The 12,850-nt window shown below is 35.5% G+C and overlaps 1 protein-coding gene across 1 annotated transcript in view; it reads right to left on the reverse strand.

Annotated features, from left to right (window-relative positions):
• Positions 1-650: 650 nt before the first annotated feature.
• Positions 651-12,850, reverse strand: part of ARFGAP3 (ADP ribosylation factor GTPase activating protein 3) — a 35,346-nt gene continuing 23,146 nt past the window's right edge. The window contains exons 10-16 of the mRNA XM_065050098.1: positions 12,429-12,554; positions 11,767-11,889; positions 8,747-8,884; positions 7,389-7,512; positions 6,279-6,369; positions 2,404-2,525; positions 651-1,715 (exon numbers count right to left, since the gene is read on the reverse strand). Coding sequence (XP_064906170.1) covers positions 1,698-1,715; positions 2,404-2,525; positions 6,279-6,369; positions 7,389-7,512; positions 8,747-8,884; positions 11,767-11,889; positions 12,429-12,554 — 742 coding nt within the window. The 3' untranslated portion in view covers positions 651-1,697. The remainder of the gene's footprint in view (positions 1,716-2,403; positions 2,526-6,278; positions 6,370-7,388; positions 7,513-8,746; positions 8,885-11,766; positions 11,890-12,428; positions 12,555-12,850) is intronic.

Raw genomic sequence — 12,850 nt, forward strand, 5'->3', positions numbered from 1 at the left:
ATCCACACACATGGCTAAATACACAGCCTAGTTATCAGAGGAGCTGCTCTCCCGCAAGTCACTGGATGCTGTTGGTACATCGCAACTCGGAACATCAGACCACTTACTGCTTGTAATAAATTTACTACTGTATGTAGACTGAACCAAAAGAGCAGTTTGAAAACTGAGAATTGCTACTTGCAATTAGAAAAAACCAAAGCAAGCCCTTCTTATATTAGCAAAATCATCTCTATAGGCTGGGAAAAGAGAAAACAAAGCAAGTTGTTGGTTTTTTCTTCTATTGTAAAGCTCTACTGTTAAGCAGAACAAATACTTACCTTGTACTACTCTCAAAAAAAGAAAGATCATTTTTGCATTAATGAATCTAAATGCAACAGAATTACCAAAGTTACCAGAACTAAGATTTAAATGTAAGAGGCAGCTATAAAAATGCAGCTATACTGTGAACTGTATTGCAACACGGTAGCTTATTTTCTATGCCAGCCTTGGCGTTTTGATTTCTAAATCACTATAGCAATTTAATAAGCAAGCTAGTTTCACTAATTGAAATGAAAGGCTAATTTTACCAGACCATTGTATAGACAGAACACAGATGGCAGTATTTAGAAAGCTGGAGACCGGTGTCTATACACAGAAATTTAATTAAAAAATGAGTTTATATCAATTGTTTTTATTAGATATCAGCAGTTTACAAATCTGAATTAAGAAATAAAGTTACAGAACAGAATTAGCTTGAGCTCATTCTTGGTTGAGAGTGTTTTTATACAGGATGTCCTCAACAGTAAATTCTAGACTGTCTAAAACACAGCCCCACTATTTCTTCATTCAATATTTCATAATTTATCAAAAAACTAAGATTGTTCTAAACATTTTTAACAAGTACTTAATTAACTACTCTGTTAGGCCCTTTATTTTTTTTTTCAATTTGTACACAATACAGATTTTTAAAAAGCACTTAAGGATTCTATATTGCAGTTTTTTGTAACTTTCAAAACTAGGAATAAATAGATTGTTTCCATGACAAGATGAAATCTACTATTCAATATACCACATCTTGTCTTCTCCATATCTCACATCTAAGCACACAACTTTCTATCAGGAATATTGTTTTAAAACACTAATTCCTCACCATTTTAATGCACATCAGTTCATACCTGCAAGAGCTTCTATTTTCCCATAAGCACAGGTTTAACTTTAATTCTTTATTTTGCTACAGCCCACTAAATACCACCTCAGCATACGCTTAATTTACATTTTCTTCTCCACAGCTCCTAAGACAGACAAGTTATGCCTGGCAAGTTAGGAGCCAACTGCACTGGGGTTTCTATTAGGAAGCGTCATTTCCATGTATGCGTTCAACCTTTCTTTCCTGCCTCACAGCCAAAACCAGTAATAAAATAAAGCTTCCAACATCTAACAATAAGGTCACTAAGAAATACAAGACCATAAAGGAGGGAAAATTAAAAAAAAAAAGCATATGCAATGTAACAAGTTGCACAAGATTTCTACTCTGCAAAAATGGAATAGCAGTAAGAAGAGGCTGAGCCAGAAAGCTGTACAAAGAAACAAATATGTTGGAACAAGTAAAAACATCAACAGTCTTAAGGCAACCTTCACTGGAATCAGCAGTGTGATTATTTGTATATCTGAAGAGAAATCCTTCTCCAGCATACTTAATTGTGTTGATACAAATGATGTTATGAACCATATCGATCCTAGAAAAGTACAATAAAAAAGACAGACGTGAGCATGTTTTCTGTTGAAATAAGTTAGTTTTACTTGCATTTGTAAAATAAATCATAATTTAATTCTTAAAGACTAAAAGAAAATTGACCAGCGCTTCCAAGAACTGGAGTTTGCAGTTCAACTCCAGAACAATTAGCCTGATTTTCAAACGCCCGAGAGCTCCCACTGACCTCATGTAGGAAATGCAAACTAACAGGAGCACAAAGCACGCTTTACGCTAGTGAGACCAGGTTCTCTTAATCTTGTGCGCAAACATGGACTGTCAAGTTACTTAAAGAGCTAATACAAGAGCTGGGCCAGATGATTGCTATAGGTCCCTTCCAATTAAACGATTTTGTTCTGACTTATGAACTATTATTACTTTAAAAATACAGTGACAGCAAATAACTTCCATGATGGAATTTTTGTTTCAATTGTAAGAAAAGACATAAACTATATAAGGGAAAAGGCAAAATAATATTCTAAGGAAGGTGAGCGATCAGCTACAGGTTTATTTTTAAAAAGATAAAGGTCTACTGTCTATCATGAGAGGCTACAAAGCTCAAAACCAAATTCATTCTTTTCTCCCTAAAGATGACACTCCAGCAGGATCCATGATACTAAAGCCCTATAAAAAGACTTCAACTGATGGTTAATATATTGCAATTTTCTACTAACCTGTATAGATGTCATGACCCCATTAGCAAGCACAGAAAGTTTTCCAGCCACTGATTTCACTCCTTGTTTAAACTGAGCTATATCAGGAGCTGAAGGCAAGACATTTGTAATATTGTAGCTTCCTAAAAGGAGAACACACACACACACAAGAAGAAAACAGAATTTTATATTAAAGGCAGCCTTTTTCCCCCCCTCAAAGTATAATATACTACTAGTAACACTAAATACCAATGTCTGATTGACATTAAAAAGCACTAGACAAAGATATCAAATTTCTTAAATGAATCTTCCTTTTAATTTTTTTCAGTTGTTCATAATCCCACTTGTCACCTTCTGCACTTTGTATTCCCAGATAAGCAATTAATGTTTGGATAAGATATGATTTATTCTGCACTTTCAATCTGCTGCAATGTTACTTGTGTTTGTATCCCAAGCAGCTGTTACTACCTTGCAATTAAAAACGAATGCACTGCAGTGATGAACCTTATTTGTGTGCACATGTAGGTATGCTTTGCATGCTGTATATACACACATATTTTGCATTACTACATCTGAGACTTGGAAAATTCTACAGAAACTATAGTAAAAGCAAGTATGTTTTAAAACTCTAAAACAAAGCTGGCAAGTAGCCTTCCTTAAAGCCAATATAGTTTGGCCAGGGTTAGCTCTACTGCTACTATGAAAAGTATAGGCCTAAAGGTAACAGAAATCAAAGCTGTTTCAAAACTAACAGCATGGTAACTATTAACCTGCTAGCAATTGCAATCACCCACTCATTTGCAAAAAGAATTACTGGCATGTCTTAATATTAAATACCTGATACTGTGAAAGGCACAAATAGCAGTAAACCAGCATCACAGAGCTACGTATGAGCTCTGGAATAAAGGGGACTCCTGAGAAGAAGCATTCCAAAACAGAATGTTTTCAAAATCAGGACTGCAATCTGTAGCCTGAATTTAGACACATCATCAACGGATAGTCATGACTGGTTGGGTAACTTCTGAGCAGCTACCGAGCCTCAGGGAAGCAATTCCAGCTGCAGACTCCACAACCTGCAGCCCTGTACCTCGTGTTGACAGCGGCACCGTACAGAACCTCACACCAGCAGCCGTTTCTTCTCCTTTTTCTCCATTGGAACAGGGGTGGAGGAGGAAGGGAGAGAGAACTTGCAGCTCCTCTTTTAATGCGTAATTAAAGGCACCTGCCTTGTTAGGAGGCCAAGGCAGACAGTACCATAGATCACTTGATGTACCAAAGCTAAGAGGCTGGTTTGTGGCAGCAGGTGCACAGTCACACTCAGAGAGCCCCCCACACCATTGTTTAAAGCGGCTAGTAGCTGTTTCCACAATGCATGGGGCACACTTGTTTATAAATTATTTTCAAAAATTCGCTGTCATTGAGACAGCCCTATTTCTGAACTGTAATTTTGACTTCCTTACCATCTGTTCCGCTTATCAAATGCTTCAGCATTTTTGTTATTCAAGTGAGAGTCACGGAAATAAAATTTGCAGATATAAATAAACTGAGAAAAGCTCTAACCACTTCGCAGCCACATGCACTTTCTCATGTTTTCTCTGGTTATGCATGATTGTCTGTAAAACTTCTTGTACGTGAGACAGGAAAGCAACTCCTTTTCTTGTGATTTCCTTCAAAATCAGCATCTACAAGTCAGTCATCTGACATGCCATCTTTCTTAACCAATAGGTCTGACATAGCACAAAGTACAAGCATTTTCTTGCAGCCACCTCTTTTCGGTAAATAGCTCCTACAGCATTCAGTACAAAAGCAAGCATCCCAAAATTGTTCTACCCTAAAATCTCAGCAGTGCTCATAAAAACAACTTTTGATTCAAAGAACATTGTATTCTGGCAAGGACCCCAGAATTGCAGCAGCGTTTTTGTTGCCAGTCTCCGGTCTCCTAATTACCTTTAGTTTATGAAACTAATGATGGCCTTGGCTTTAATTCAACATCAGACAAGCTAAAGAAAAACATGCAGGAAAGGAACGTTCTGTAGACTGAATATAGCGCAAATTTGTAATATACAAACTAATAATTCCTGGTGCATTTCTTTCCTCACTATTATTTTAGAGCAGTTGACAAACCACAACATTTTAGTCTTTGTAATATAACTTTAAATTTACTGTTGCGTTAGATGACCATCAAGACAGAACTAACATTGAGTCACAGACACGCATTTTTATCCCATTATTAGGAATCTCTGCATTCCTCCAACAAGCCCCAAAAACCTTTCCAAGTTGTGAGTGATGAGCAGTTGTCTGTGCACAACTCACGTACACATAGTAAACACAGAATTGCCTGTAAGTACTCTTATTTTGAATACAGTGAGAATTTTATCACATATACATATGTATGCATACACAGAAAGGTGCATTCATATATATATATATATATATATATATATATGCACACGCAGGTATATATCTACCACATCACACAAATTGACCCATCTTTAACTTATATTTACCTTTTCTTAGGTCATTCTCCAATTCATTACTGTGTAAAAGCCCCACACATATTACACACGTTAAAGGAAAAACTAATTCTATATAAAATAATTTATATGCAATAAAATTCAAAGAAAAATGACAAAGAAAGTTCTAGTCAAAACCAGATACATAACAAAATAATGTTTGTTATCATGATCCCGTGTATTATTGAAAACATTGTTTACAGATTCAGAAAGAAACAGGACTTCTTTGCTTTTGTTCCCCCCATCTTTTTAAGCACAAGTATGACACCATGTTGAAAACATTCTTTCAAGTGGCTACATTAAATTACTAAAGTTTCTGCTTTATGCCTCCTCCCTTCCTTTTTTTTTTTTTCCCATTTCAATTAATGGAAGTCCAGTTTAAGCAACTGGTAACAGGAGTTATTTGTCTACTAGCCAGTGTATTCAAAACCTGCTTTCTGGGGATCGACACTGAACAGTCACATATTGGTTGTTTTCCTCCAACTTTTCCAAAGTAAAATCAGATGCTGCATTCTGTTTGCTTTTCCAGACTGTTTATATAATTACTCACAGATTTCAAGTTCTTCAAGAATTCTTTTTTTTCTATTTCTTCACAAGTTAAGGAATGAAGCCCAACTGACCGAGTCAACAAAATGTTCCAGTATTCCCTGCCTTTTCTATTTCACTATCCAAAAAGGGTGTTGGAAAGGAATCAGGAGAGATTTTTGATAGCCTAAGTGGCTACTTTTCAGTCAATCTTCTTTTCTAATTTGATGAACTATACTTTCCAGTGTAAGGTGTTCCAACAAATCTTTTAAATATACAAACCAATTGAAAAATTTCCTTAATTTGGCAAGACCAGTCTTAGAAGCAGATACCCTGATGAAAGGATATGCCATGCAATAGATTACATGGGAATTTCATGGCCACTAACATTTTATTAAAGATTCTTCTTAGATTTGATATTATTATGTCAGTTACTTTCACATATATGAATATATAAGTTACTCATGGTAACTTGTCAAAGAAACCACCTGATAGGTAGGTGTTATCACATTTGTTTTTATAACAAAGTATATATAACATTTATAACAGTTTTTCTCTGATAAAAATTATTTACAATATAGTTAGCCTATTATTTGTAAAAATAATAAAAATGCATAAAAATGCAGTATAAAATACTGAACTTACTAAACTGAAAATACATAACCTGAAAGGTAGGAAATTACTTTTTAAAAGTAATTACTACACCTGTTCTGTTTGACCTGTTAGCAATAGTAACACAATACTGCACTTCGCACTTCTTGCAGAGTACAGCGACAGTCAGTTGACTGTGGAACTACAAGTAGCATATGGGAGCGCATTCACTGCATGACACAGTTTCCCACTCCGTGCAATATATACCTGTTGGTTGTTTTTTCTGATCATCAAACAAGTCAGCTGAACTTATAGATGAGCTTCCAGAAAGTCTTTCTAGTCGGGCCCTTGCTTCATACTAGAAAGGAATTGAGAAGAAACAGCACTGTAACACTATGTTGTCATCTTTCGAGGTCGTGTCAGGTAATTAATGAGATTATAGATACAGTTTTAGAACACACAAACCCACTCAAAGCTGATCGCTCTGAAAGCTGTTCCCATTTTGTAGTTTTCACACGACTTAGACGGTGTGAGTTGGTCATCATCTCAACTCATTTCTGAGTTGATCAAAGAGCGACCTTTACCACTGCACCACCAAGAGGCCTACTCACTGTTAGGCACCCTAAAAAGGGGGGTTGCTGAGAAGGCAGAGGAGAATTAACTACACAAGAATTAAAAACAACTGAAAAACGTGAAATGCAGTGGCTGGGTACAATAAAGAAAAAGCACTGCAGTTAGCATCACGTTAACAGTTCTAATCACATGATGCTTTTCATTCAACTTCTTCTGAGTTCCTTGGGAATGGTAATACATCTATTATTTTTTTTACATTACTGTCCCCATTGTTAATATTTCATTAAAAATAGATTTTTTAAAAATGATGCCTCGCCTCCAAAACACAACATAATTTTATTCTTGGGCTGATTGAATTACATGGCATTTGTTGAACCACTTACCTGCTTGCTTAGCCTGACAATAACAAGGTTTCCATGTAACAAATACAAAGGGGACAGCTCCCTTAACAATGGTTTGTTAGCATCAGTTTGGGTGTTCAGAACAAAAAAAGTAAGCCTTCATCCAACATCAGGCTGATTCTTTCAAAAATAAAGAATGCTGTCTACCACTTCTTCCAGAAAGGGATAATATTGGGAAGTGAGGTCCTACTTGCAGCTGCAACTCCTTAGAAAACAGTAAACTACAAGAGTTATCAGACTTGTACACTTCTATCAAACAAATATTCAAGTGGACATAATTCTATAAGCTTACTAATTCTACCAATCTTAACTATTTCTTGCCTTCTCTTTACAGAAGAACACTATGCTTATAGTCAAAGAATATTTTAGCGTTAAAAAATATTTAGCACTGCTTTCTACTTACATCAGCGTGATCTTGCCTTCCAAAATACATGTCTGATGATATTGCTTTTACATTGCCAAATTTTTTTTGTGCCTCATCTGTGTTTAAAGACGGTTCGTATTCAGGCTTACGACGAGATGTAGGTCTAAAAGAAAAATAAACTGCATTAGTGGACATAACTGTTATTTCTGTCATGGCAGGATGCAGTAAATCAAACAAGCAGCACTATCATCTTAGTTTTGTGAAGCCTAAAAGTATAATAGTGAATTTTTTTAATAAAAATTAAATCAGTATGAATCCAGGATAAAGAAATTCAGATAACTAAGTTGATACAGCAGCAAACAAAATTCCAGTGACAGTTTTACAAGATGGTGAATATACAGTATTTCAAATTCATTAATCCTGTATATTTATTCTCAGAGTTAATTTAAAAAGCAAGCCAAAATTATGTCAACAAGAACAGAATATTTCTACAAAACCTCAAAAAAACCAAAACACAATGTCAGTGAAACTCAGATTTAAACATACCAGTACAAAAAAAGTACAACATCCTTTGCATTGTCACTGCCTTCCACCTCAAACATACATATTCAACACTTGCCTCTTTTCTTTTTCTTTTTTTTTTTTAAGTAAATATACTCAAATAAGGAAGTAACAGCATTATGGACATGAACCCCCATTTTGTGTAATATGCATCACTGCTTCAGTCTTTAGGGAACAAGAGAACATGCTTGTGTTTAAAAAACAATTGTAATTAAGTGCGTAAACCACATTGTGCAGGTAAGGGAAAATACAGGTAATAAGAACAGAAGCAGAAACACCAAGCAAGCACACAAAACTGCACATTCTTATCTTTGTAATCAAGTAGCAAGCATAAAAACACAGCTGTCAGAAATGTATTCGGTTTTCATTATCACAACAATCAGACCTGTTGTTTGTAAGTATCTTCAACACCTTCACCCTGAAAGCTGAGTACACTAAAGTTTCAGTCACCTGGTAACTGGGTTCTGCTTGCTTCATTAGGCAATAAACAAAGCAAGTAAAGCAAGCAGGCTCTCAGAACAGTGTAAATATTTGAATTTCTCTCCACATCTTTTGTCTAATACTTGTTTTGCTGAAACACTTAGGAAATTACCTCCAGTATGTATACTGTACAGCACTGAGCAAATTAGTGCTTAAAATATAAATAAGTAAACAGGAAATTCAGCTTACAAAAGAAATTTAGCCAGGAAGTCCCTTGACTGCTGATGAAAGCTATGGCCAAATTTTCTGAAAAAATTTTAGACTGAAAAAAAATCCCAGTATTACGACCACGACTAAAATCATATTAACAACCTTGCGCTTGCTGCACAAAAATCAGTTAGGTTTTCTTTGCATACCTGTCTGAAAATCCTGTACTTTTTGAAGTTAACATTACATCAACATCTCTACTGTTATTTTCTTTCTTCCAAAAAGAATCTGTATTGTCATCCCATTTAGAGAAAGTGCTGCTCCTCAAATCTGAAGAATCATAGTACCTAAAATAAAAGAAAAAGAGTATTGAAAAAGCAGGAACTTTATGTTGTTAACTCAATACTGCTTTAGTAAGCGTTCACTAGCAAATAAGTTTTCAGCACAATAGTAGTTGTCAGTGAACCATTTGGATTTCATCATATTGGTTAGCAGCCTTGTACAGTTGAAGCTCACAGATTCTGTGGGTATTTTTGCACACGTATTTAACCGAATGAAAAGTCTGGCCTTTCTTTAGGCTGGGTTTGGTCACGGATATGCAGTGGACTGCCTGAAAGATCTGGTCCCATCAAAAAGAGCGAAGTACTCATTACTTCAAAGTATTATTTCTTCTTTAGTGTCAGACAAAGCACTGGGAAGAAGATTGTCAAGATACCTGGCTGGTTTAAGAGCTTCAGAAGCTAAGAAAACTGCAGGATGGACCCTGTGAGCAAGGCATCATGATGATCCTACAAGGTAAAGTAGCCTGCTCATAAAGACGTGGTGCTCTTGAGACCTAGTACAAAGAAACCAGCTATGAAAAAAGCCACCACAACTTTCAAGGCCTTTGAACACTTCAGAGATCCAAGGGCACCCAGCTGGCGTCCAGTTGTGCTGTGGTTCCACACGAGACAAAGATTTCTACCCAAGGGGCTGACCATGGCTCATCTCACAGTTCCACAGAGTCAATCTGTAAGCTACACAAGCAGGGAATCTGCTCCCATTTTGAAACACAGTTCAGAGCAGTAAGGAATGCCCCCATCTCTGGTTCTGTATATATACATTTTTTTAATAAAATATATTAGTATTAAATACTTCTGACCTTTGTAATGTTTTTATTAAAACACTGCTAAATAACATCTTTCTAAAATGTGAGTTAATAAGACAATCTACTCTTACATATCAAAACTGCCGGGCAAACACAAACAGAAAGAAAAGGAAAAAAAAAAAAGCAACATGTTTGTCAGTTCCAGAGGTAACTTATCTTGACCTTTTCCCCTTGGATTATCTACACGTATCTAAACTTTAACAGATTGAGTTTTGAAGTATTTTCCATATAAGTGCCAAAGATTAAGAATTTCCCATTGTGGTTAAATATTCTTAAAAGTTTGGATCCAACTAGGATAGGGCCTAAGATGATCAAAACAAGAGGAGGCCAGCAGAATGGAATAATTCAATAGAACATGCACAGGATATTAAAGTCTGCATCTGTATTATGTGAAAAGCACTTTTAAAAACCAATATTCTCCATGTCTGTGTTAATGAATAGTTGGGACATTGTTTTTGCAATTTATGAGAAATGGGACAAGGGCTACAAGAACTTATTTGAGTAAGATGACTTATTTACACCATCCTTCCCTTTCAGATTTTCATAACTTTGCAAAATACTTCTTCAGTATTTGGGCTGGGCAGAAGGAGAAAGAAAAACTGCATTCAATAGAAAATAAAATTTTAAATTGTAGCAAAAAGAAAAATTAAAATAAAAGGATTTTGGGAGGTTTCAGTTATGTATCTAAACCTTGAGACATTTAGCTTGCTTAGTTTACAGATACTTATCAGTACTCTAATAACCAGCAAGATTATTTTGCTCTTGGGAATGTACTAAGATGATATTAAACTTACCTCTATTTCAAAGTCACAGCTTGGAATAAAGGATAATAACCGCCTTACAAACCTTACCGAGTCCAAAAAACTTATTTCATACTTTTTTTAAAGAGAATGGATATGTATTCCAACTCCAATTAGATTCTACTATTGCTATAACTAGAACAAGAGCTGGGAACAGCTAGGTTACAATTTATCTTCTAATTATTGAACCAAAACACATTAAAATGCCTCTTCCATAATTTATCCTTTGCCTGCTAGTAGGCTTATGAATAATTTGAGAGCAGTAACAGTGCTTTCCAAAGAACAAATAGGGAAGCACTGAAATGATACATTTTATTTTACAAGACTGCTGCTGCTAGTTTACTTGGTACCACACTTGCATTTCTGCCACTAGTAATTACATTACAAAGTAATGACACAAAACCTTTGTGTTTTTATTTGCTTGTCTACAAGTAATTAGGTACAATTTTTCCTGTTTCTGTGGCACCAATCCAAGAAAGGCAGTTTATAAAAGCAACACCTGTTTCTACCTGTCAGTCCAGAAACAGCTGTTTCATTGTAGTTAGTGCCCGTAGGACTCATTAATTTTCCTCTCCCTTCCAACAGCAGTATTTTATAATTTGCATTGCATTCATTCTCTGATCAAAAAATCCATCAATTATTCTTTACTTACATTTTATGTTCAAATACATTAAAGTCTGTCAAATAAGACTGCAAACATCTACACAATACATCCAACACAAAATACTTCAAAAAGATTTATGTTTTTGCATTTTGTATACATGCAGTTAAAAGACTGATGCAACTATAGTATATCTAGGATCAGACTTCCATACTTACTTAAAGTGAAATCTGAAGACAGTACCAGAACATGGGGAGAAAACAAAACAAAACAAAACAGCCAAGCAAACAAACCACCACACCAAACCAACCAACCAAAAGCAAACACAGAACACAAGTCATTCTGACCAAAAAAAAAAATAAATCACTGGATTTAGTATACAGCAAACAAAAGCTTACCTGGCAGCTATCTGTGCAAGTAGAGACTTGAACTTGAACAAGACGAAACCTGTGAACGCATAATTCTGACTTCCTTCTCAGAAAAAGTAACTCCTTTTCTTTAGAAATACCTCTGTCATCAAGGTAAGGTCAACTATTTCACTATTTTCAATGATGCCTGACAATACACTATGTGTATAGACAAGTCCAATTGTCTTCTAAGTTTCAAATGTATTGTGTATATTTGAACACGTGACTTGCAGATATTTCTACACTCTCTCAAAATAAAAAGCTTATACATTACCTTGAACTAGAAGAGAAATATGAGTCTTCTGCATCATCGGTGTATTTCTTCTTTGGCTTTGCAATTGTAGGTGTTTCTTGCTCTATTGTTTGCATGTCTGAGATGACTGAGTGAGAAACACCACTGGGGACAGGAAGTAAATATGCATGTAAAGAGATGACAAAGCTCATAGCCTAAAGAACCAATAAATGAAAGACCAACTCTAGTTTCTGAAACTTGCTGATAAAGCCTAGGCTATGGAAACTTCTAAGGAAAAAGTAGGAATGAAAAACTCAGCTGTAGTTCTCTGAAGTAGTGACAGAACTTCTGAACACACAGACCATTCCAGCAGCTGGAAAACACAGCAATGTGACTTTTTTAGTTTTGGCTTGTAAAAGACAGACTATACTTAGGTTGACATACCTAACTGCCTTCTTCACAGTCAGCTAATGGAGGCAAACACCCAACAGACATCCTACAATTTAAGTTAACAACTGTCTGGCAGGTTAGAACTAAAATCCATCAGAAGCAATCTTGCCCCTGACAAATACTAGATTATTCGATGATACTGTTTAAGTTTACATAACACACTTAAGTATATTTTTTCATTTCCTACTTAAAACAAAGGATAACTGCATAAAACCATGGAGTATTTTAAATACAGCTCACAGAATTTCACATACCTTCTGTTGCTGCCAAGACCCATGCCAAGTCTCTCCAATTCACTTTTCTTCTTACCAGATAGATTTAACTTTTCTTCTTTTGTTTTAATATCAAGATCTCTGTAGGCCAGCCGTAAGGATGATACGCTACAACAAAACATACGGTTAACATATAACTGTAAAATGCTACACTGAACATCCAACCCAACAATACCGGTATAAAATTAACAATAGCATAGTATTGTGTAGCGTATTGCGTATATTCTGTGCTTACTGAAATATTCAGTACTAATTGGATTAAATTCCAACCACAAGGATGGGAGAAGGCCAGTAAGAAGACTGTCTGAACAGTCTTTTTCAAAATGAATGTGAAGCATGTTACTTCTAAAGTTCAGGACACGGTTTTGCACCACCATTAACTGAACCTGAAAAAGTCTCTTTTC

This window comes from Columba livia, chromosome 1 (genome assembly GCF_036013475.1).
Source record: "Columba livia isolate bColLiv1 breed racing homer chromosome 1, bColLiv1.pat.W.v2, whole genome shotgun sequence".
Lineage (NCBI taxonomy): Eukaryota > Metazoa > Chordata > Aves > Columbiformes > Columbidae > Columba > Columba livia.